We start from the raw sequence: 26,815 nt of genomic DNA, 5'->3' as shown, positions 1-26,815 counted from the left end.
TTTTATTTATTTTTTTCACATATTCATCCGCGCCCCCCCCCCCCCCCCCCCCCCCTGCCATAACTCCCCACAGTTTGAAAACCACTGGTGTAGTGTATTCTAGAAGAACTGGACATGCTTCTTAATCAATATCAATTGAAAATCTTCCTTAAATTCCTTCTGTTTAGCTATGTCTGGGTCTAGCTGCAGAATTACAATTTAATGTTTTCTGGGCTGCAATTTTCCAAAAAGTTGAAAGGATAGTAAGTGTCGGTATGTAGAGACTGTATGGAAGAAAAAAATGTGTCCATGTGAAGTTTTTTACAATGTCACTGTTAATGTTTCACCTGGTGCAATCAATGGTGAAAGGGGAGATGCTACTCATGGCTACATATATACTTTCACCTTCCTTTACACACATCATAGGCAGACAACATGGGGAAAGGTTTCTACATCAGTAAACCCGTTGGGATTGTGGCTGTCGTCCTGGGTGCGGGTGCCCTGGCTACTATCATAGCTCTCTCTGTCGTCTACTCACAGGAAAAGGATCTAAATAATAATCATGTTGGGCCAACGGATGGAGGAACGACAGCTAAACCCCATGTCACCACGATGGCCCCTGTCACCACCACACCGGCCCCTTCCAATGAACCTTGGGACAAGTATCGGCTGCCAAAGAGCCTGGTGCCAGACAGCTATAACGTCACCCTGTGGCCACGGCTAACTCCAGATCCGACAACTGGACTGTTCATCTTTACTGGTAAGGTTTTCATGCGTTTGATACTCATTGCATGTACTTTGTACACAGTATCAGACTGCCTTGAAAAGAGGTTTACACAGCTAAAATGGCATGTACAGAGGCTTTAAATTTTTTTTTACAATTTACAAGTACAGTTATTAACTTCAACAACAAAATGCATCAAGGTAAGGTAATAATAGTTAAACTGCATATAGTAATTAATAAACTGAAAGGCCCTGCTTCTCTTGTCTATTTTAAAAAGAAAAAAACAGTACAACAGACATATGGTCCCATTAAGCTTTATAGTTAATTCTTTATTGTAGAGCAGTTAACACAACAATCTCATTGAATAACCCTCACTCACTTGTTATTCAGATAATGGGTTGGGTTTTAAACTGTGTATTTACCTTAACATCAAAATCCCAAGAATTTAAAGATACATGTATCATACTTATTTTATGATTTTTCAGGTGAGTCCAGTGTGGAGTTTAAGTGTGCTGCGGAGACGGACCTGATTCTTATCCACTCCAATAAGCTGAACTACACCAAATTTGAAAACCACTTGGCAAGGCTCATCTCAGTCAGCGGAGTCAAAGCCCCCGCAATCAAGTCTTCCTGGCTCCAGACTGTGACTCAGTACCTGGTGTTACAGCTCGATGGTCCACTGATCCAGGGTCAGTCGTACCACTTGATCACTGAATTCACCGGAGAGCTGGCTGATGACCTGGGAGGCTTCTATAGGAGCGAATACATGGAGGATGGAGTTAAGAAGTATGTGTATTTGGTGTCAGATGACGAGCTTTAAAACTTTACCTGGTGGGAAAAAACCATAGATAGTATATAAAATGGATGTAGCATCCGGGCTGACCTCAGTTATTCCTACTGCAGCCAATTCTCCTGGCTTATGCTCTTCGCCATCTTGTGAGATTTTTACTCCGCCTCACTCCTCTTGCCGAAAAAGGGCATCGATGTGACTTCGGGGGGACGGAGATACGCCCATCTAGCTGACGTATACCTCCGAGGCAAAGTGAGGGACAACGGGCGGCTAGCTGTCACTCAAGAGATTGCGACCCTAATTATTCATAAATTTTAACCTCCAAAAGAATAAAAACTAGCCTGCTAGAAAAAAAATGCACCCCCCTTGGTGTTGTCATGGAGATATGACCTAAACATACAGACTAGAATGGTTTTGTGGACCAGCCCGTAAATAGGTTTAATAAGACTGAAAACGGCCTGTTTAACAAGTGAGTCAACGAAACATTGCTCACTTTTGGTACCACCCCCTAGTGGCCACTGGAAGGTACTGCAATGTTTGTCACTTCCTCATTAGATGCTGGTAGAAATAGCTGTGGTTGGGGCTTGGCAAAAACGTGTCACTCCAATGACAAATGATACGAGTAACTCGTATTCTTCATTCTTATTCACATGTTCTGGCTTGTTTGTTGTCAATTTTGTCCCCCATCGAGTGCATGGTTGGTTCTTAAAAAAACAAAAAAAACATGCAGCCCCTCTGCTTAATAGTTGAGGGTTGAAAAATTGTGTAAATGCCTAGCACAAACTGGATCTAAAACAGCAGCCATGTTTAAAAGTTTCTATTTCTAAATGTGTATCTTGAAAAACAAGACATAGCTGCACGCATGGACAATTCCTGGGGCCTTTAGAAAGTAAGTTGTATTCTACATTCCTGAGTCTACCCCTGTGCATGACTAACAGGGATGTAATTTATATCACTTTTATAATTTGGCTCTGCTCTTGCTAAAACTTTGTGAACATGTGTTTTGCCTAAAAGAATGTTTTGTTAAACATTAAAGCCACTACAAGTAACTTGGTCCCTTGGCGGCCCCTTTGGACAAAAGCGGTAGTATTTTTACGACGCCAGCTGTCGTGAAGCTGTTTTCTAGCTCGTGCCGGGCGTGCGAGATTCAAATAATCAGGAAGCAATATAGTGCATGTCCGTGTGTTGAAAGTGTGAGGGCGCCGGACTCTTTTCGGCTCTGTGAGAGTGGTTAGTGACACAGCATCAACTAATGCCAGTAAGTGCTACACACACCTGATTGCAATGAGTTGATGCAGTGTCACCGAAGTACTCTCACGGAGCTGAAAGACTCCGTGTCCTCACAGAAAGCGAATGAACGAGAGACAGCAGTTAGTATGGATCACGATGAGGTAATGTGTTTATGTTGTTGTAAATAATGACTATTTCAGATGAATAATGGTCGACTCATCTGATGATGGTGAGGCAAAGTAAACTTTGTTTTAGTAGGCTATCGCCCATTCATTTAGGAGTAAACACTGCAGTTCGCTCCCGTGAAATTGTGTATTCGTTGCTTGGCAACGCCCTCCCGCTCGTCTACCACTCTCCCTTTTAGCTTTTCTTCATTGCATTTTCTTTTTTTTTCTTTGATGGTTCAGCCCCGTTATCAGTCATTATGACGACAAATAACTGTCTCAAATAAAAACTATATAAAAACGTCTTTCTTTGCACTGATGGTCTCGTTTGCTGTTAAAGGTAATTTATGATTATCAGAGGAAACATGAGGCTGTTTAAAATATATTTAAATGTTACTCGGAGCTGCTTTAAGTGTAATTTATCTATTTCCTGTCAGGATTGTTGCTACTACTCAGATGCAGCCGACAGACGCCAGGAAGGCTTTTCCCTGTTTTGACGAGCCAGCTATGAAAGCTATTTTCCATATCACTCTGATCCATGACATTGGAACTGTAGCCTTGTCCAATAGTGAAGTAAAAGGTTCGTTGCACAACAATAATTGGGAGAGTATCATTTTCACAGTTTGCTTTTCCTTTTGATTTATAAGTGAATGTAACACAATTTTCGTATTGAATTATAGAATTTACAGCAGGATAGAATAAACCGCAATATTCACAGAAAGAAAAATCTAATTTCAACTAGAGATCTTATGTGATTAAAATGTTGTTCATTACAGTGTTCCTATACAGTAAAATGAATCAGATGAAATATATATTTTTTTTTTATTTACATTTAATTTCTCATTGCAGAATCAAGCAATGTCACCATGCCTGGTCAACTTGTTCAAGTCCAGGAAACTGTTTTTAAGCCAACTGAGAAAATGTCCACCTACCTGCTGGCGTTCATCGTCAGTGACTATACCTTCATCAGTGAAACCTTAGATGGAGTTTTGGTAAGTGATGCCAAAAAGACTTGACTACTACTGAACTTAAACAGCATTATCTGATTGTCATGGTTTATATATAAAAATAACTAATCTACAGATAGTAATGTAAATATTATTAATATGGAGATATACATTAACAAAAAAAAAGATTCCAAACAGCAGCCATGTTCTGATTATGATCAGCCATGTTCTGATGGCTTCTGATTATGATATTCAAGCTAAAAAAAGGTGCATGATGAGCCTGTGTAAATGTAACATATTGTGTGTCATACATTGGGTTTTAGATACGTATTTTTGCCCGGAAGCCTGCAATTGATGCTGGGCAAGGACAGTATGCTCTTAACAAAACTGGACCCATCCTTAAGTTCTTTGAGGGGTATTACAATTCCAGTTACCCGCTGGCCAAGTCTGGTAAGTGCGCCTCACATAATGAACTAGGAATGAATGAGTCTGGTAAAAGAAAAAGACAAATATAAGCCTGCAGAACAAATCTTCAATTACTGTCAAAGTAGGTCATGATTTCTTTTTTTTAAAGATATTTTTTTTGGCATTTTCATGCTTTTTATTGATATTGTAGAGATAGAGTTGAAATGGGGCAGAGAGAGGGGAGTGACATACAGAGAACGACCGCAGGCTGGAATAGAACCCGCGTCTGCTGCTGGCCGAGGCCCATGGGGGGGACGCCCTACCAACTGAGCTAAGGGCGCCCCAGTAGGTCATGATTTGATTGAACTCTTTCACTCCCTCACTGGTCAGCTGTTCTTGTAGTCTATTGCCATCATGTGTGTTTTTACGGTCAAACCTAAATAAAGCCTCCTTTTGTAGACCATGTCACTTTATATACAACTGCTGTGTCAAGCCATTTGTACAATATAAAACACTCCCCCTTAACTGCTAAACAAAAGAATGCTTGTATCTTTCAGTTTAGTTTTTACGACAGGGCTCACAAACGGGGACAAGATCACGTACAGTATCAATTTTTAACACAAACAACTTGTTTAACTTAATTGTGACTGTCTTTTATGACAGTTGTCCATGCTCATCCAGTCATTACCACCTCACACTGTACGTTCCCAGGTTTTGTTACAGTATCCTGAAATCAACCATGTTTTGTATTCTAGGAATCTAGTGCCATCCTCTCTTAAGATCACATGTTAAGATGGGTCAATTTGGTTGCACTCACACTATGCCTTGTTGATCCGTGCCGTGCTTAAGTGCAATTGTCCCCCCTCTCTTCCCCTGCTGGCCCTAAAGCTGGGAACACACCGCACTGGCCCCCTGCGGCGGTTGGCCGCATGAACGCAGGAGGCTCGCCGCTTGGTCATATTGGGCCATATTCTCCGGAGCCGCGGCCGCCGGCCGCCACATCGAAGGCGGCGGTGGTTGACCGCGTGAACGCAAGAGGCTCGCCGCATGATCATATTGGGCCATATATTCCTGACGCCGACGCCGAGATCAGACCCGTCACACTTACGGTGCAACAACAACACTAACATGGTCCAGCTGTGCCAAAAAATACAGATGTAGGTTCACTGTGTAACCAGCGGCGGTCTTGTCACAAATATCATTAAAACAGCATGAAGACGCACCCCGATCGCAAATACAAACACATTAACAGCAATTCAGCAACATACTTAACACATTAACACCAGCAGTGTGTGCTCAGCGGCAAAAATAAAGGCAGACATCAGCCTACCTGAAAGTGAAAGTGTGCCGGGTCTGGCGGAGGACAACACCGGTGCTTCGCTGTACTATATTGGAATTCCACACGGACACTGCCGTCAAGTTTGGGTTCATATTATCCTCCGGAACAGCACGCAGCTGGGTGAGTTTCACTATGCTAACCGGCGCTACCTTGGCTAAAGTACAACCAACAGCTAAACAGATGCAAAATACACATATTTGCAGAATGTATTGGAAGCCCAATGTCCTCACTCCACACGTCCACCTCGTCTTGCAGACCACCGGGCAATCTCAGCGCTGATTGGCTATCGCGGCGCGGCGACGCCAAAATGATAAATAATTTCATCTTCTGCGTTCGCCGCATATGTTGGCCGCGCCGCAAATGGTAGCGCCTTCGATTCATGCGCTTCGATGAGGCGCTGTCACGCGCCACGGAAGCGCCCGCCGCCGGCCGCCGATTCTTGGGTGGACGCGCGGCCACGCGCTAGTACATTGACTTTGTATGTAATCTCGCCGCGCGGCCAGTGCGGTGTGTTCGCAGCTTAAATATCCAGGCATAAGCACCATTGCTTCTTGCCAATACATCTCCATGTCTTTATACGCACAGGCTATGGTTTTGGAGTGAGTTTGAATCCGATTGTATTTGAAATTTTCATCCAGTCAAATTGGCATCAAACATTAGACTTGCACATCACACCAATGCAAACCCCTCTGTGACATTTTTTCAATGTCCATTGCACGTCAGGACGACCATCGATTCGTGTGCTCATATATTATCATCCATACCGTGCCGAAGCACACCTTTTTGAATCTTGCCAGGGCCAAGGAAGTGAATCTTGCACGGTATGGAGCACTCACACTGGTCAAATGAACTACATTTAAGCCGTCAATCGTGCTTGGGCATGGTACAAATGCCTATTGTGAGTGCGCCCTAAGAGCATTAGTTAACAAACTCGATTGTTATCATTATTAATAATCTCTTTTGTTATACAGATCAGATAGCTCTACCAGACTTTAATGCTGGAGCCATGGAGAACTGGGGTCTGATCACATACAGAGAGACAGCACTGCTCTATGATAAAGCATACTCTTCCAATTCCAACAAGGAAAGGATTGCTACCATCATAGCTCATGAACTTGCTCACATGGTAATTATTTAACTTTGCAAATTATATTACATCACGGTCCATGTACTTTCTGATAGTTTGTTTTATGGGTTGAATCCCAAGTGGCAGAAAGGAGAATACACTCGTATTTTCGTAAAACCGTTTTCCTGCTGCAATGCAGAAATGAAAATACCAGCTGAAATCTCCTTGTCTTGCTTATTGGTTCAAAAACAAAAAAGACTATGACAGAAACAAGGAAACGGGAGTACGGAGTAATGTACACAGTGGATCAAAACAATTACCCTTGGTTTGGACCTTGGTCCCGACTATAAATTGTGAGAGCACACTTAATCTCAAGTGGCAGTAAAGTCCAAGCTAAGTCTCCAATCCTCTTTAAAGAGTAAATGAAATTGAGTTCCCAAGTCATCAGGTCTGATAGCCTTTAAAGATCTGCTTATGTATTTTTTTCGGTTTTTAGTGGTTTGGTAATCTAGTGACTCTGAGGTGGTGGAATGACCTGTGGCTCAATGAAGGCTTTGCGTCCTATGTTGAGTACCTTGGAGCAGACAAGGCTGAACCTGGCTGGAATGTGGTAAGATTGTCATTGACTCGGTATAATCATTGTAATGTAGAATTATCATCATGAGTGGAATTTTTAACCAATCTATTTGTTTCATAATAGAAAGACCTCATCGTGCTCAATGATGTTCACAGAGTTTTTGCCGTTGATGCCCTGGCCTCTTCTCACCCTCTGTCCTCTAAAGAAGAGGACATCCAGAAACCAGCACAGATCAGTGAGCTGTTCGATGCCATTTCATACAGCAAGGTAACCTCACACACTCAGGCCAACACAACAACAATGTGCTAATCTTGCGATGAAATCCACCATTTTTCATCATTAAAAATGTGTTTGCTCATCCTCAGGGAGCATCTGTTCTGAGGATGTTGTCGGGTTTCCTGACTGAAGAAGTCTTCGTCATGGGACTCAGGGTAACAACTTACTGGAAAAACATATAATATTTATCTGAAGAAATATCACAAGCCACAGTTAAAAAACGTTGACTTCTTTTATTTGACACAGTGAAGAATCCTACAGAACGGATCACAGAGTGCGGGTTTACATGTCCTTGCTAAATGAATTCTCCCTCGGTAACATGGCATCATTAGTTATTCTGACAAGAACATGATAATAAGACATTGCAGAAAAAGTTTGCACTGCTCAATTCATAGGGTATTTATTCAAACATAGCATTAGAATATCACCATATCGATAACTGTAATTTCATTCGCTTGGATAATAAAGTGAACGAGAAAATTCAGCAGACATTTTAAAAGTGCAGGGCCACCCCCGTCGGCCCGACTCGAAACGCTTCACCGAACCGGTTTATGCAAATAAGGTGAGAAAATAAATCATGGCTGACCCCTATAATCCAAGAGGCTTTATCGTGGTGACCATGACCTGCACGTATGTAAGAAATTACAAGTCAATCAGAGTCAGGGTGCAAGGGGCGTGGCCTGTCAGACATGGCATTTTTTAGCGTTGGGCGTTGGCATACGCATTTGTGGCGCCCCCTATGGGTTTGGCTCAGAAAAACTTTGGAGACACGCTACTACACGTGTTCTGCACATATCCAGCAAGTTTAATCATGATAGGACCTATGGCCAATTAGCTGCTAAGCCCCGCCCTCGCGTAAATGTTTTGGTCAATGGCGGCTATGTTTTTCAAGCTACCCTACTAATCTTTTAGGGACACCTGTATCTAAGTCCCTTGATGCTTTGTGATACAATTGGTGGTGATTAGGTGACATTTGAAAAAGTTGTTGAGAGAAATCTGTTTTTCAGTTTATGCAAATCAGCGGAAAATATTTCCAGGCGGACTTATATGGTCCCAGAGGCTTTTTTGTAGAGCACCCTTACGTGTACCTGTGTAAGACATTTCTAATCAATCGGACATACGGTGTGAGGGGCGTGGCCTCTCAAAAGTTTTTCATTTGGGGCTTAATAACAGCGCCACCTTGTGGAGGATTCCTTAGAAAAATAATAGCACACCCCCTGGGGCCTATTGCATAAAACTAGGATAAGGGATTAACCTAGGATATTTCGGTTATCCTGGCTTGCGTTAGCCATGATCCGGTTGCATAAAAGCGGAGGGACATAAGTTACCGTGGAGATTTATCCTTTACGTTTAACCTGGTCCCGACCAGGCTAAACGTAAAGGATAAACTTATTCTGTTGCCTGATTGGCTTAGTCAGCTGTCACTCCGATCTGAAATCAAAGTGTTTAACAGTTATTCCATGATCTTCCGTGTATTGCTTTATTTTCATTAGCCTGTTTTAAGGTACCACATAAAAGACTGCATTGTCATTTAGTTAACTAGTTCTTATTTTTTATTTATTTAACCTGAACCATTTATAATTAACTTAATTATAATTAGATTAAGATGCAATGATATAAATTATAATAATTTTTGTGATAGTCTGTTCATATTGCAGGCTATATTTATACAATTGATTATCGATGGCAGATGACGTTGCAAGTGTGGGTCAAATAAATATCGAGGTGCATCTGAAACACAATTCAATATCAATGAAAAATTCCTTTAATTGAATTCAAAAAGTGAAACTTAAATATATTCTAGAAATTCATTACACATGAAGTGAAATTAATCTAGAATAAACATCAGAAGGTCGACATTTCTGTATTATAAATCCATTTTCTGATTGGTTGTATGTAATATTCTAATATTTTGAGATACTGGATTTTTTATTCCATGATCAATCAATCATCCAAAAAAAAAGGCCTGACATATTTCACTTTGTGTAATGAATCTATGAAAGTTTCACTTTTTGAATGGGCTTTCCATGATATTCATTTTTTTAGATGCACCTGCAGACTGCTCACTGTCAACTATTTTATCATAAAACAATGCAGGGACAGCAATAGCAGAAGGCAGAGAACACATCTCCTGTATGAAATGAATTGCCCCTGACTTACGGTTTAAACTAGCAAGGCATTGTGGGAAAATGGGCCGTCTTTTCCATTTTTCCATCAGTAAATCTGTGTTCGATCTTTGGGTCTACTTCTGAAAGCTGTGGGCTGGCACTTAACAGAATTACTTACACCTGGGGCCTATTGCATAAAAGTGGAATAAAGACATCCAGGATGATTGATAAAGCCAGCCTTGACAAAGTCTAGCCTGGGCACTTTGGATTAGTCAGTTGCATAAACGCCAATCCAGGATGTAAAGGGGCTGCTTTGTCAAGCCAGGTGTAAGTCATTCTGTTAAGTGCCAGTCCAGAGCTTTCAGAAGTAGACCCAAAGATCGAACACAGATTTACTGATGGAAAAATGGAAAAGACGGCCCACTTTCCCACAATGCCTTGCTAGTTTAAACCGTAAGTGAGGGGGCAGTTCATTTCATACAGGAGATGTATTCTCTGCCAACTGTTCTTGATATCCCTGCATTGTTTTATGGTAAAATAGTTGACAGTGAGCAGTCTGCAGGTGCATTTAAAAAAATTAATATTGTGGAAAGTCCATTCAAAAAGTGAAACTTTCATAGATTCATTACACAAAGTGAAATATGTCAGGCCTTTTTTTGGATGATTGATTGATCATGGAATAAAAAATCCAATATCTCAAAATATTAGAATGTTACATACAACCAATCAGAAAAAGGATTTATAATACAGAAATGTCGACCTTCTGATGTTTATTCTAGATTAATTTCACTCCATGTGTAATGAATTTCTAGAATATATTTAAGTTTCACTTTTTGAATTCAATTACAGAAAAAAGGAACTTTTCATTGATATTGAATTTTGTTTCAGATGCACCTCGATATAGTTATAAGTACTAAGTGAATTTATTTGACCCACACTTGCAACGTCATCTGCCATCGATAATCAATTGTATAAATATAGCCCGCAATATGAACAGACTATCACATAAATAATTATAATTTATATCATTGCATCTTAATCTAATTATAATTAAGTTAATTATAAATGGTTCAGGTTAAATAAATAAAAAAGAAGAACTATTTAACTAAATGACAATGCAGTCTTTTATATGGTACTTTAAAACAGGCTAATGAAAATAAAGCAGTATTCAGGAGATCATGGAATAACTGTTTAACACCTTGATTTCAGATCGGAGTGACAGCTGACTGAGCCAATCAGGCAACAGAATAAGTTTATCCTTTACGTTTAGCCTGGTCGGGACCAGGCTAAACGTAAAGGCTAAATCTCCATGGTAACTTATGTCCCTCCGCTTTTATGCAACCGGATCATGGCTAACGCAAGCCAGGATAACCGAAATATCCTAGGTTAATCCCTTATCCTAGTTTTATGCAATAGGCCCCAAGGGCCTATTGCATAAAAGTGGAATTAAGATATCCAGGATTATTGATAAAGCCAGCCTTGACAAAGTCTAGCCTGGGCACTTTGGATTAGTCAGTTGCATAAACGCCAATCCAGGATGAAAAGGGCCCGCTTTGTCAAGCCAGGTGTAAGTAATTCTGTTAAATGCCAGCCCACAGCTTTCAGAAGTAGACCCAGAGATCGAACACAGATTTACTGATGTGAAAATGGAAAAGACGGCCCATTTTCCCACAATGCCTTGCTAGTTTAACCCGTAAGTGAGGGGGCAGTTCATTTCATAGAGCAACTGTATTCTCTGCCAACTGATCTTGATGTCCCTGCATTGTTTTATGATAAAATAGTTGACAGTGAGCAGTCTGCAGGTGCATCTAAAAAATAGAATATCATGGAAAGTCCATTCAAAAAGTGAAACTTTCATAGATTCATTACACAAAGTGAAATATGTCAGGCCTTTTTTTTGGATGATTGATTGATCATGGAATAAAATATCCAGTATTTCAAAATATTAGAATATTAAAACCAATCAAAAAAAGGATTTATAATCCTCAAATGTCGACCTTCTGAAAAGTATGTTTATTCTAGATACAATTCACTTCATGTGTAATGAATCTAGAATATATTTAAATTTCACTTTTTGATTTCAGATCGGAGTGACAGCTGACTGAACCAGTCAGGCAACAGAATAAGTTTATCCTTTACGTTTAGCCTGGTCCTGACCAGGCTAAACGTAAAGGATAAATCTCCATGGTAACTTATGTCCCTCCACTTTTATGCAACCGGATCATGGCTAACGCAAGCCAGGATAACCGAAATATCCTAGGTTAATCCCTTATCTTAGTTTTATGCAATAGGCCCCTGGCTTGACAAAGCAGCCCCTTTACATCCTGGATTGGCGTTTATGCAACTGACTAATCCAAAGTGCCCAGGCTAGACTTTGTCAAGGCTGGCTTTATCAATCATCCTGGATGTCTTTATTCCACTTTTGTGCAATAGGCCCCTGGCGTGGGGATGCACGTTCTGTGAAATGTTTGCGTTGCTGCGCGTAATGTCGTGGGAGGAGATTCAGCTATAAAGAGTTGGAAGAAGAAGAAGAAGAAGAAGAAGAAGAAGAAGAAGAAGAAGAAGCAGCAATAGTATGGTGGATAACAATAATTACAGGTCCTCAATACTTGAGGACCTGCACTTAATTATAAGCAGCATTGCTACGTAGGTTGTAGGCCCTGGCCATGACATTTTCCACAAGGAACCATCAAGCTCCGCTCAGTAGAGAGAAAGGAATGTAGGTTCATGGCCAACTAGTGTATGTTTTTCTTCATGAAACTATGTAATTGTCTTTGAAACTATGACATTGTCTTTGATGTCTTTGTTTTCTATGTCATTCCGGCAGACCTACTTGGATGAATTTGCCTTCGGGAATGCAGTCTACACTGACCTATTCAGGAATCTGCAAATGGCATGTATTTTTTTCTATAAACTCTTTTGATTTCAACATTCAGCTAAAATGTAATCAAAAGGATCTTCGCTACAACTGTTACATAATTTGTGAATTGTCTGTCTGCTTCCAGGCTGTTAATGCTACTGGCACTGATATTCATTACACTGTTGATGATATTATGAGCACCTGGGTGCTGCAGATGGGCTTTCCTGTGGTTACCATAAACACCACAACTGGGTTTGTATCCCAGAAACACTTTCTCTTGGATCCAGAATCTGAGGTCACTGCTCCATCTCCCTTCAAGTATGTGCGCTTCATTTTAGTTTCTACCCCTGCCCCCTCAAGACAAATTAATTCATTATTTTTTGTGTCTGTCGTTAATAATATTGCTGTACTGACTACAGTATTCCAACTCATTTTATTATTACCGCAAAAAAGTAAATAAAAAGTTTTCTATATGAAATGTAACAATAGACTCGTTTTTTTTGTACAGCTATAGATGGATTGTCCCAATCACGTGGATGAAAAATGAAAACAACCAGACACTACAATGGCTTAAAGATGATGGTAGGATGTTAAAAGACCACCAATAACACTGTGATGTTGTACTGACAAATGAAAATACTCAGATTGACAGTTTGGTAAGTGGAGATAAAACATTGTAGGCCTTCATCGATGGCCTGGTAAGGTAATTATATATTTTCCTCAATTGCAAGATAGTCGGAGTATTAAAGAAAGAAGAAGATTTTTGGCGCTTTTCCACCGCATGGTATCAGCTCAACTCGACTCGACTCAACTCGCATTTTTGGCGTTTCCACCGCAATTTCATGGTACCTGGTACCTGCTAGCGGCTGCTTTTTTAGTATCACCTCGCTCTAGGGACCAAGCGAGCTGAGTCGAGCTAAAAGGTGACGTCGGCAGACGGCCGGCCGCTGATTGGCCAGAGACTACCGTCTGCCGGCTTCATTCTGTTGATTATTCCCCATGATTCTCAACAACTCTCCGGGACTTTTATGTGTATTTTGTCTCGCCGCGTGCAGCCTTCTTCGGCTCTCTTTCATTTGATTTGCATCACAGACCCGATTTTTTTCTCTCCATATATTCGCTAAGCTCACAGTTGTGTTGGCTGTTGTTGGGGAAGTTACTTTGAACATACGAGAGGAGACATAGCAGCTAGGCTAAATAGCCTATAGCAGCAAGCTGGGACAGACATGATAGCGAGCGATTACATTACAAGCCTCGGACTGCACTGATTACCTCAATAAAATATTCAGGCTGAGACACGGCTTGCATTTGAAAACACGTATCCTGAAACAAGCACTTAACAGTCAACTTTATCATGCCTGTGTTTACGTGCATAGGGATGTACGTGACGCATCCCTACAGCTGACTGTGTGGCAGTCACACATCAGGACACAAACCCTCCCTTTTAACGGCCCGTAGCAATATTCTTCTACTTCTTTTAGCAAACAGATACAAGGGGGTATTTCTTAAACATTTCTCATCCGTGTTTTTGGCGGTTGGTTCAGTTAATAGTGCAACAACTGCTCGTAATTTCTGCTTTGCTACTTGACTCCGGAGTTGGCTTTCAGCCCCTTACGACAACCCCGCCCACGTTCAGGAGGTACTATTTTCGGTGGAAAACGACCCGTGCTGCTACCAAACCAAGTTAAACTGAGTCGAGTTGAGTCGAGTCGAGCTACATTTGCGGTGGAAAAGCGCCATTTCATGCTTTGAAAGTGAAGATAATGAAATACAGCAATATAGGCAGCAGACAAAGAATAGAATATTGAAAATACATAAGACAGTGGGGTGTGGTGGTAACGTTCTAGTATATGTACACCATACAACAGACCTCAGTGATATACTGATATGAGTCTTAGTACGTTGGTATCCTCCCTGTTTCCAGGAGACTTGAGGCCTGGGGGAACAGATAGCTGACTGAAGCTCCGAAAAGCTTAGTGGCTGATTGAAGGTGTCACTAGGGGGACAGTCAGGCAGTTCTTCTTAAGCCCAGTTCAGACCAAAGATTTGCCTTGCAACTGCTTGCAACTGCAACTCCTTGCGATGAGACGTCTGAGACGTTCTAAAACTGGACCTTGCGATTTGACATGTTGAATCTTCTGCGACGCCTTGCAACGGCTTGCAATGCGCTGCAACGAGCAGTTCACACTGCTGCGATTTATCCCCCGCGACGTTCTAAAACCGTCTCGTCGCAAGCAGTTGCAAGGCGAATCTTTGGTCTGAACTTAAAACATTGAGGTCCACATCAGAACTCCTGATTAAGTAGGCATTCAAAATGATAAACCCACCTCAACAGAATGTAATTATGGTCCTTTAAAAGTGATGTACCGTCTCCTGACTTCACAGGAGTGATATAATGATTTGTTGGGCCATATATTGTTTTTACAGCTTTGCAAATATTATGCTTGTCATTTATATTGGCATTATACTCTTCAGCCTTTTTCACCTACCACAAATGTTTTGGGATCCGAGTAGTCCTCTTAACTTCCTACAGAGCTTTCTCCCACTGCTCCCTTGCAATACTGAAAGACGGATTTCTAATGGCGCTTTTCCACCGCAAATGTAGCTCGACTCGACTCAACTCGACTCGACTCAACTTGGTTTGGTAGCAGCACGGGTCGTTTTCCACCGCAAATAGTACCTGCTGAACGTGGGCGGGGTCGTCGTAAGGGGCTGAAAGCCTACTCCGGAGCAAAGTAGCAGAGCAGAAATTGCGAGCAGTTGTTGCACTATTAACTGAACCAACCGCCAAAAACACGGATGAAAAATGTTTAAGAAATACCCCCCCTTGTATCTGTTTGCTAAAAGAAGTAGAAGAATATTGCTACGGGCCATTAAAAGGGATGGTTGTTATCCCGATGTGTGACTCTGCCACACAGTCAGCTGTAGGGATGCGTCACGTACATCCCTATGCACGTAAACACGGGCATGATAAAGTTGACTGTTTAGTGCTTGTTTCAGGATACGTGTTTTCAAATGCAAGCCGTGTCTCAGCCTGAATATTTTATTGAGGTAATCAGTTCAGTCCGAGGCTTGTAATGTAATCGCTCGCTATCATGTCTGTCCCAGCTGGCTACTATTAGCCTAGCTGCTAGCTGCCCTACATGTCTCCTCTCGTATGATAAGTAACTTCCCCAACAACCAACACTGGGTGAGCTTAGCGAATATATGGAAAATAAATTCAGATCTGTGATGCAAATCAAATGAAAGAGAGCCAGAGAAGGCTGCACGCGGCGTAAATACACTCAAAAGTCCCGGAGAGTTGGGGAGAATAAACAACAGAATGAAGCCGGTAGTCTCTGGCCACTGATTGGCCAGACAATAGTCTCTGGCCAATCAGTGGCCGGCCGTCTGCCGACGTCACCTTTTAGCATCGGCTCAGCTCGCTTGGAACCTAGAGCGAGGCGATACCAAAAAAGCAGCCGCTACGTGGTACCAGGTACCATGAAATTGCGGTGGAAAAGCCAAAAATGCGAGTTGAGTCGAGTTGAGCTGATACCATGCGGTGGAAAAGCGCCATAAGGGTTATACGCTGCATCCATGCATATTTTCTAGCATGTCATGGATGGTGTCAGAGTTTTCATCAAACCAATCTTGGTGTCTCTTACTCTTGAGGCTGTCTGTTTGGCCTGCTGCGTCATAGAGAGCAGAGCTGATGGAGGTCCACTTCTGCTCCAAAGTGACTTTACAGACATATTCATCTCCTCCGGCTTCCCAGTAACGGAGATACAAAAATGATTTCTGACAAGCTTGTTCTGAAGGCAGGGGCAATTCAGCCGCCTCCTAATACATGCTTTACGCTGCATGGGAGGGCGTACTGTCATACGTTTCCACAAACATACAATGATCTATCCAGCAGTCTGCACCCCTCAAGCATGGGTGATGATAACATCACTGATGTCACAATGTCAAATATTAACATGGTCAATCAGGTGCCAGTGTTAGGAGCGAGGGTGTATCAAAGAAGTTTGTATTTGTTCTTCTGTTGGAAAAGTGTATTAGTTATTGTCAGGTTGTGCTCAAAGCACAGAGTGATTAGTCTCATGCCATTTGCAATAATCTGACCAAGTATCTGCCAAGTACTTAATTCCATACCCTGTTGTTCTCATGCATTAAATTCCCTGCAAAAAAAAGAGAATCTTATCAGCCTTAGGGATCCTACCAAGAACTTTGTCAAGTGATAAGTAAAACTTATCCTTGTCCACACTCTCAGATGGAAGGATTGGTGCATAACTATTTCTGACAAGGGGGATACGGAAGGGGTAGCCTTTCCAAAAGAATGTGCAGCCCGTCACTTCTATAGGGAGGCCAAGGTTTAAGTCATACACCTTTACCGGGCTTGGTCAAATTCTTCTCCTCCACCAGCAGCTAGCTCACATCAATCAGGCTGTGCAACAAAGCAGTGCCAGCCTGCAAACAGAAGCTTGGGTCTTACCTGAGCTCTCCTATGCACACATAGGTATGTTTTTTTGCACAATTATAATGACAACTGTGACTCACTTTTATTTGTAGCCACAATTGATGCAATGAAGACTGAGCCACTAGGGTCTGACTGGGTACTGGCCAACCTCAACGTGGTGGGTTATTACAGAGTCAACTATGACCAGAAAAACTGGGACAGACTCCTTAATGTTCTGAACACCAACCATCAGGTGAGAAACAACTGTCTGATGATAGGTGATATTGTGTGACCTCTGCTTTCCTACTTTCTTATTATGTGGAATGATCCAACTTGTTTTCAGTTGTAGTAACATGGTCTTTGCTCTTGCTCTCAAGCTAATTCCAGTGATCAACAGAGCTCAATTGGTAGATGATGCATTCAACCTGGCCAGGTAAGTTGAATTAATAGTATCAGACATAAAAGATGAATGTAATGAAGAGAATGATCATCTGATTACTGAAGTAAAGAAAAAATATTTTCACTGGTTTGTAGGGGTGTAACAAGTGTACATGTATTCGTACCGAACCGCACAGGCCGTACCGTACCGAACTGCACCGCAATACATAATTATGGTGTAAATAGCGTCAAGATGACGTAAATATGCCATATGTTCAGGCTTGTTTTGATTGCTGTGCAGAACTTGTACTTTTATTTAAGAAGTATTTTATTTATTGGACCTTGGTTGTTTGCAGCAGTATTTTCTTTTCTATACTGAAAAATACCTGCAATTGTAGTTAATGCTGCACACAGTTTTTTTCTGCATTTTTCATCTTAACTGAGAACCGTACAGAACCGAACAGTGACTTTTGTGTACCGTAACACCCTTAGTGGTTTGTAACCTTCACTAAAGCCAAAAGTAAGGGTCCAGGCAGCGACATCATCGGTGCTACATTAGTTTTCAGGGTGTATAGGGAAAACAGTAGTAATGTATTGAAATTCCAGATTCTATGAGTAAAGGCGCAGCTCCTGGGTTTATCCCATACGCAAATGCGTAGCACTGAACATTTTTTAGTTCCTGCCCAGCACCAACATTGTGGGCTAGGGGTGTGCGGAGACGTCATTATCTGTATCTGTATCTGTATCTGTTCAACCAACAAAATTATCTGTATCTGTATCCGGATACACAACAAGAAGTGGGCGTGGCATATACCGGAAGTTTATTTTACATTTGACTGCATTAACCCTTGTGTGGTGTTCGGGTCTGTGGGACCCATTTTATTTTTTATCAAAAGAAAAAATTATACTATTAATTATAATTTCAAACTGAGACTCATTGGCCTTGGCTCATTTACTGTGAAGAACATATATCAGAAAAATTATTTGGTCAACACACACTGTACACCTTATATTACATTCAGGATGTTCGGGTCTACTGGACCCAGGGCTAATACAAGTGTAGAAATTGTAGGTTTTGGAAGAGAGAGAAGGTTTTAAAGATGATATATAGTTAGAGGTGTCTGAATGTGAGGATCACTCACTCTCTCATGATCATTACTCATCATAAACTGCTCATCAGGAAATTGAACAATCTGAAACTGGAAAAAACATGTCGGCTACTGCTGTATTTTTTATATCTCTATCTCTCCCTATCCCTCTTTTTTTTACATTTGTTTTACTAAACTAAGATTTAGGAACAATTTGTATCAACGTAGGCCTATGTGCCAATCTCATAAACCCTAAATAATATCTTAGCCTTTCCACAAAGCCATATGAGATTTTAATGTGTCAAGTTTGCAATTTCCGATTTTATTGTATGGGTCCTGAAGAAGGCCCCATATGTTTGCTCGTGGCTCTGAAAATAGCCGAGGTAGTGCTACTCAGTCTCGCTGATGAAATATGGGAGCAGATGACTCGCTCTTTTACTGTATGTGCTAAATGCGCATTTGGGGTTAACCCAATAGTGAAAGCCTTAAAGTGCGAAGCCTATACAAAATAGAATATACAGTATTTGATTCATGCTTCCCAGTATATTTATGAGGGTATATAATTATTTTGCCAGTGAGGGGTTAAACTAAAATATGTGAAAACTATCAATTAATGATCAATATGTTGAAGGATATCCCAATTCATTTTCACAATCTTGTAATCTTAAGGGCAAAGATCATTTCTACAGTGCTGGCCCTCAGTACCACTAAGTACCTGAACAAAGAGAGAGATTATATACCATGGGAGTCGGCCCTGAACAACCTGGACTTCTTCTACCTCATGTTTGACCGCAGTGAGGTTTATGGTCCCATGCAGGTATATTTCTTTCAGCCAAACATACTAGAATATAAATTAAAAGAGCCAAAACAAAAGTTGGTCATCTTTTATCTGATAAAATTATTTAATTGTCAAATTTTCCTCTCTGTCTTCCTTGTTTTTAGGATTACCTGAAGAAACAGGTCACCCCTCTGTTTAATTACTATAAAAATATAACTGACAATTGGAGCAAGGAACCAGCTGGACACATGGACCAGTGAGTAAGGAGAAATACATAGACATCAATTGTTCTGGAGATTATACTTTTTCAGATGGACTATAACTAAATAATTTTATTTCAAAATTAGACAGTTCAACATGAAATAACTGTGCTACAAAAATATAGGGAAAAACCCCATAAGGACCCAGTGTTTAATTTTCATGAAAGTTAGTACAGTTGTTTACTCAAAGACAACAATATTATCTAATTTTATTATCCAGCCTTGTTAGCATTACTTCAGTAAAACACGAGCTAAGTTTGGCAAATCGCTTGTTACTATTGCTCCTTTTAGAATACTTCACAAATACCCCTGTTTTACTGTTCCCACTAATACTCTACATGTTGTCTTCTAATATTCCTTCTTCCTCATTTTGCTCCTTTCTCAGGTATAATCAGGTGAATGCTATTAGCTTGGCTTGCAGGACAGGCCTCGAAGAATGCCAAAAACTGACCAAGTCATGGTTCGATAAATGGATGGACTCCGACATCAATGAGTGAGTGTGTACATCATCTCAATGTGTAACTTTTTTTCCCCATCCAATACAACAATTACTATTTACTATACTTTAAATGCAATTATATTTCCTTTATCACTGTAATGGACTTTAAAGATGTCATCATTTTTCAGGATTCACCCCAACCTGCGATCTACTGTGTACTGTAACGCCATTGCAGCAGGTGGCGCTAAAGAGTGGGAGTTTGCTTGGGGAAAGTTTAGGAATGCCACTATTGCTACTGAAGCTGAAAAACTCCGCTATGCCCTGGCCTGCACGAAACAACCCTGGCTGCTCAACAGGTGTAGCTACAGACTGTCCAGTTAATACTGCTATATATTATACTACATTTTATAGTAATGTTATACATGTACACTTTTCAGGTACCTGCAGTACACTCTGAATCCAGAATTTATCCGAAAGCAGGATGCTACCTCCACCATTGTCTACATTGCCAACAATGTGATTGGTCAGTCTCTGGTGTGGGACTTTGTCAGGGCTGAGTGGTCATACATTTTCACCCAGTGAGTACAACAAAATACTTTTTAGTTGCTTACTCCAATGCATTCCCATCAAACATGAGAAACGTCCTTAGATCTGTATTCTATAACTCGAGTCTGCTCAGAATAAGAATTTCTCCATAACATGACAATTTAAAAGGTGCTGAAATGGCTTTTACAGTTCTGAGTAAAAAGGTTGTTATGGATTAAAAAAGTCAGAATTCAAGCTGAATCACAGTCACATAATACAATATCCATTTTAACATAATCACCAGAGCATATAGGGAGTTACAGCAATGTTTACTATCTGTGACTGCTTTTATTTACCAAGTGTGCTCAGTGTAATTCTGCCTTATATGAACTTTAATTGTTGCCCCTCATGAACCGTGCAGCCCCTCCACCCCCTTTATAGCATAGGCTTGATATCATGGCTGTTGAGAGGATGTTTCAGTGGTAGTTTGTGTTCTTTTTCTCCAAATAAATTATATACTTGTTTTAGCTCCCATATTTTAAGTACACATTACATAAAATATACCCTTTATTTATTTTTCAGATTAAAATAAAGGTATTTGGTGTGACTTCAAATCAAATCTCAGGCAATCGTCTGGATCTGTGTGACCATGGTCATTCATCTAATTTGATTCGGCTTTATTCAGAGACCTTTTAACTAAATGTAATTTAGTCTCTTGTTATTCAAACAGAGCAGGATGTAAAATTCCTGTCTCCTTGTTTAACTGTGCCTTTTAGAAAATACAGCGTACTTTACAGTTGGCATTTTAATTCTAAATGACAGGAAAAAGGACCCTGCTCACCTGTAAACAATTAATATTGATTTGGTAATCTGTTATCTCTTTGCTTTGTTTTACATCAGATATGGCGGTGGCTCCTTCTCCTTCTCCAACCTCATCAACGGAGTCACTAATCGCTTTTCCACTGAATTCGAGCTTCAACAGGTTAGATATTTCAGTCCCTTTTTTCACGTAATTAATTGGGTTTTTTCAGTAGTGATTTTGCCCAGTTTTAGATACAACTTTTTATCTCTTTCTCCATGGACTGAGCAACTGCCACTGCAAGCTACCATAACTTGGCATGGCTGGTCTGTGAAACAAACTGAATTTCTCCACATTTTGAATTGTTCAACATTGGGCCCTAGTAAGAGCAATACCTAACGTATATTTAAAAGGGATTGGAGGGTTGTATCTTTGTCCAGCCTTTCCAAAACCAAAACCAACAAATGTTGTACAGTAGATTAAGTTGTGTGTCACAAGGTTTCCATATGATATGGGAGATGCCTGACTGTCCGGCAGGCCTGTGGATCAGCAGGTTTCTCGCTATACATCATGGTTAACAAGATTTGTTGTTTCAAACCTTGATTTCATATAGAAGGGTCAGTTACCAACTAAGTAGTGGTGTTTTGAATTTGTGTGTCACTGTGAATTGCACTGTGAGACACTAATGTAGATAAGATGAACATAAGTAGAAAGAGACATACCATCTTATTATTACTGTAAATCTGCTCTCATACTTATTTTTCTTTTCTTAAGGCGAGACACCCCAGGTGAATAGGGATTTTTTTTTTAACTTATAGATATCATCATGAAACTTTGCCAGTTGATTACTGACACTAACACAATTATTTTTTGTATTACATGTTTTTCTTTAATATTTTATTAAATATGCAAATATGGCAATATTTAACCAATTATGCGTAAATTTGGGTCATTTTTCGAGAAAAATTTTGAGATGTTGGATAAAGCCAGAGTTAAAATCTCTATTTTATTTTAACCACATATTAGTTTCTAAAGTTTTTACACAACAGATTTTGGATACAGCCTTTTTTCATTTAATAAATCAAAAAAGACTATGTACATGTCTTAAGGTACGAACACACTGCACATCGCCGCGCGGCGAGTTTACATAGAAAGTCAATGTATTTCGAGCGCCGCCGCGCGAATCGGCGGCCGGTGGCCGGCGGCCGGCGGCGAGCGGATCGCGCGGCCAGGGGCGGCGCGGCGCGGCGCGAATGCTGCGGCCACCGCAGAAGTTGAAAATATTGAACTTTTCGCCGCCGGCAGCGCTGCGATAGCCAATCAGCGTCGTTGAGCTCCTCCCGACATCACTCGGGTGAGTCTGCTGAGCTACAAGACACGTGAAACCTGGCTGGCGGTGCAGTCGGGAAAGGAGGGATGAAGGGAAAAAAGAAGGAAAAGACAGAGAGAGAGAGAGAGAGAGAGAGAGAGAAAGTTCCAACACATCGATAAAATGTATGACAGCAGTTCAATGAGACACCTTTTAGTAAAAGGAGCAAGGAATAGACTCACATTATAGAAGAGAGAAGGAGAGAAAGCCAGGCAAGATGTACTGCAGATGAGTGAATATGCAGAGACAATAAAAACTAAATACGACAACTGACACTTCCAAACATTTCCCTAAACATCTGAAAATCTGTTTGGGTTTTCTCTACATGTTGATATGCCGGCGTGAATGTATATGCACGGCCATCGATACATATGTGCGTGTGTGTGTGTGTGTGGGCGGGTTGTGTGTGTGTGTGTGGGCGCATGTGTGGGTGTGTTTACGAAGCTTGGGTGGCAGGTGGCGGGGAGAAATGTGAGAGGTGCAGTGAGACCAATACAAGGGCCGATGGCAGAGATGATGAAGGCAGAATAGCCTACTTCAGAGACGCTCCCAACAAAAACAAATCAGTGAGGATGACGACGATGATGAGAGAGATGTAAATAGCGGGAAGAAACTGGGCGTGCACATTCAATGAGTCATCGGGCGGCGGCCGGCGGCGGACACAAATGAGCCAAAATGACCACGCGGCGCGGAACCTGCGATTCGCGCGGCCAACCGCCGCGCCGCGCTGTGCAGTGTGTTCGCACCTTGAGAAATGCATTTTCGGCATGTTTTTAGGAGGAAAATGTATCATAAATCAGACAATTAACAATATATTAACAAATCCTTGTGTAAAAACCTTTAAAATAGTGCTATGAATGATCATAAAAAGTTTGGTTGATGTCAGTGGTCTAGAAGTTGAGATATCTTTCGCAGAGTATTGGAAAAAGCTCATTTTGAGAAAACGGCCGTTAAAGATAAAAACGTGAATTCTGCTGACAATCACTGATTATAGCTAGAGTAATTTATTGAATTAGGCCCTACACCCCTCAATGCCATATAGGCCTACCACTGCTTAACATATATAAACCATAGCATAGTAACATTTACATCCACATGCTAATTTAAACGTGGTTAATTCATTATTAGCCACTGTCTGTCAACCTGCTCCTGTCGGCACAGACGCTCTCTCTCCCCACCATCTCCCCTCTGATCGTCTGACAGTCTGTGTCTCTCCGACGTGATCGGCGTGATTTACATGTCTTTAACACTTCTCCCCTTCAAATGGCGATCATGTAATGTCCGTAGCCAATTAATTAAGTATTTTTTTGTCTTGGTTTGGCATATTTTCGACGTTTTTCCCATTTTATTTTGTGATTTTCGAGCTACCCGGGGCTAGCATCACGTGATGCGTTTTAGCGAATCACATCGTCAGAAATGTGCATTAGCCAATGAGGTCGCTTTCTGATACAAAGGAAATTACCATATTTGGATCAGATAACGTTGTTCTTGAGATTCAGAGCTTTCCAACAGTACAATGGTTATTATGATTCATACAGCGGTCGCGGTGTGTTACGTTAGAATGCTCACTTTTGACGAACTTAGGAGCAAAATACAGACGCAAGCAGTCAAAGTTTAGTAAAATAAACACCTAAAACGTATATTTTGGACCTTTTATCCATACTAGTATGAAAGAAGACATGTTATGGAAGCTAAATAGACAAAAATCTCAAAATTGACCAGTGCTCAAAAAAACCATGTTTTGCCTGCCGTGTCTCGCCTTAATATTTATTCTAGCACTTGTTGGAATCACATGAGTGTAAATATTGTTGTACTCGAGGGGATGTCTTTTCACCTGGGGCCTGTTTCACGTTGCTGGTTTTACATACTCTGAGTTTAATCCTGCGCTATGAGTTGATGAGCAACTCTGGGTTTTCGGTTTCAGAACAGTGGATCAGCATTGGGTTTATCAACTCTGAGTATGTTCACTCTGAGTTGAGCGTGTGCGTAAAAGCCATCGTCAATGGATCGCTGATGACATGATTCACCATGGAAACAGGCGAAACAAATGCTTGATCCTCCCACTTCCCATAAAAGAAAAGAAAACCTCTCCGCTCCTCCCACTAGAGTTAGAAATATTAAAGAATGAGCTTACGGTATGGAGAAGAATTAACGGGGATATTATCTCATAACTCTGATCTAATCACCTCTGCAATACAGAAAAAAACGGGGCAAACAAAAGAGCATCATTGCTTCCGTATGAGAAGCAATAGGTCCTAGTCTATTTTAAGAATTACCGTAAATTACGCATATCAGCGGCAGCAAAAGTGTTAAGATGGGGCTGCACAGCGTTGCTGACAGTGTTTTATATTTGCTGTATTGTGTAGGCAAGCTATAATACTACTGGGCTACTGTGCAGTAAATACACTGTCGCTTCTTTCAAATGGGGAGTGAAAGACATTAACGTCAGACAAATTAGGTGACAGTTTCCATTGTAGAGCCTGATTTATTTATTACCAGATCCCTTGTCCTCTAGTGATCACATTTTAAATTATTAAATTATTTCTATATCCATATTAGGCTATTTAACGAGGCTTGTCTGTGACTTTGTGATCACGCAAGTGAACAGTAACGACCGCGTGCAGCCGCAGAATTACATTTCAACCTGAAATCTGTTCAGTGGCACAGACGTTAAAAAACTCCTGTTCATAAAAGAATAAATAATCAGATACATACAATAAAATAGGTTTATTAAAGGTGCTGTAAGCGGAATGGTTCTTTTAGCTAACTTCCTGTCAGTTACTGCAGTTAGCGGTCCCCTCGCTCGTCCCTACGTCACCACATTAATGCACTGCGGTCTTCAAGCAGCGAGTTATCTAGCATCATCTCAGATCCATAAGTGTGATAAAACATGATAAAAACCATCAAAACAGACATTGGGAAGGATTTTTACCTGCTCCGCCATTGTATGTGAATAAACATTCACCCATCTGTTGCTCTGCGGGGGCACCGGCAGTGAGACGGGTGCCGGTTTGTAGCGTTCTTTATTCTGATTGGATACTACTTTCGGGATCCCAGAACAATTTAATTTGCCGATTACATGCGTGCACAATATATAAGTGATCACTGTTTGAATATAGAGTGATTTAATACGTATATTAACCTAAATATATCGCTCACTTCACCTTTAATCTGAATGTAGAGCATGTTTGCTATATGTAAGGTTGCCGAGGGCTGAGAACAAGGCTACTGATCAGATAAATGATCGATCAAACGTAAAATCATCAGGAAATGATAAAAACATCCCGATGGAGATTTCTATGTAGTGATTTTGCTTCAGTCCGAGCTGCAGTGTAAAGTGAAAACAATCTCAGAGTAGATCAAATCACCTATCCAGCAGGTTAGGCCCACGGTGTATGTTGCCGCAGAAACTGACTCTCGGTTACGCTGAACCTGCTACCTGAAACGGAAAACCAAGAGTTTCCACTAACTCAGAGCAAACAAACTCTGGGTTGCCTCATAACCAGCTACCTGAAACAGGCCTCTGTACTGTTTGAGATTTTGGATATGTAGGGGTTTTACTGTGTTATGTAAATGAGAATCAAAAAAAGGTATAAAGTAAAAGATTTTATTAAATTTATGATATATACAGTTCAAGTAGGTCAAATTGTGTCTACTCTAGTCGGACTCGAATTAAATAGTAATTTGACTCTGGTCCTATACTTGTGATTTAGATCAACAGACACCTGCCTCTTTGTATTGCCCCTGTAATTTTTTGTTGTCTGACTTGTATATGGCTATTTTGTTTGTTTTTATAGCTGAGGCAGTTCAAGGCAGATAACGCTGAAGTTGGTTTTGGATCTGGAACCCTGGCAGTGGATCAGTCTATTGAGAGAACCATTGCCAACATGAAATGGATCTCAGACAACAAGGAGAGTGTTCTGAAGTGGTTCGAAGCTGAAGCAGAACCCTAATGATGCATTGTGCTTTCTCTGAATTTACTTTTAACCTAATGCAATTTTAAAACTGTCAATTTAGTTTTCCATAAAAAATCAATCTTGCTTGAAGGAAGAGGTTGTCCACACTTGAAAGCAAATTTACCCTAGCTCTGCACTCAAAAAAATAAGTTGTTGAATTTACTTAATACAGTTATGTCAATGTTTTCCACACAACTGAGTTAAGTTAGATATAATTGAAAATTATGATTAAAATGGAATCAACTCACTTGTGTGCAACCAACTTAACTAGGTTAAGTACATTCAACATAACATGGCTACATTTGCCTTAATTAACTGTG

General features: G+C 40.8%; 1 protein-coding gene across 1 annotated transcript; it reads left to right on the top strand.

The window, feature by feature from the left end:
* Positions 1–414: 414 nt before the first annotated feature.
* On the top strand, positions 415–26,492 carry LOC307250580 (aminopeptidase N-like; the record flags this gene model as incomplete). The annotated part of the gene is made up of 21 exons (XM_080027697.1): positions 415–739; positions 1,189–1,489; positions 3,325–3,467; positions 3,737–3,879; positions 4,158–4,284; positions 6,550–6,704; positions 7,141–7,254; positions 7,345–7,488; positions 7,587–7,652; positions 12,433–12,498; positions 12,611–12,783; positions 12,974–13,047; positions 17,017–17,156; positions 17,281–17,336; positions 19,039–19,186; positions 19,312–19,403; positions 19,793–19,900; positions 20,035–20,202; positions 20,284–20,424; positions 21,272–21,353; positions 26,337–26,492. The coding sequence occupies 21 exons, from the start codon at positions 415–417 to the stop codon at positions 26,490–26,492; spliced, it is 2,922 nt and encodes a 973-aa protein (XP_079883823.1).
* Positions 26,493–26,815: the final 323 nt, after the last annotated feature.

This window comes from Ammodytes marinus, assembly GCF_949987685.1.
Source record: "Ammodytes marinus genome assembly, chromosome: 5".
Taxonomy (NCBI): domain Eukaryota; kingdom Metazoa; phylum Chordata; class Actinopteri; order Uranoscopiformes; family Ammodytidae; genus Ammodytes; species Ammodytes marinus.
This window is presented reverse-complemented; position numbering and strand designations above follow the sequence as displayed.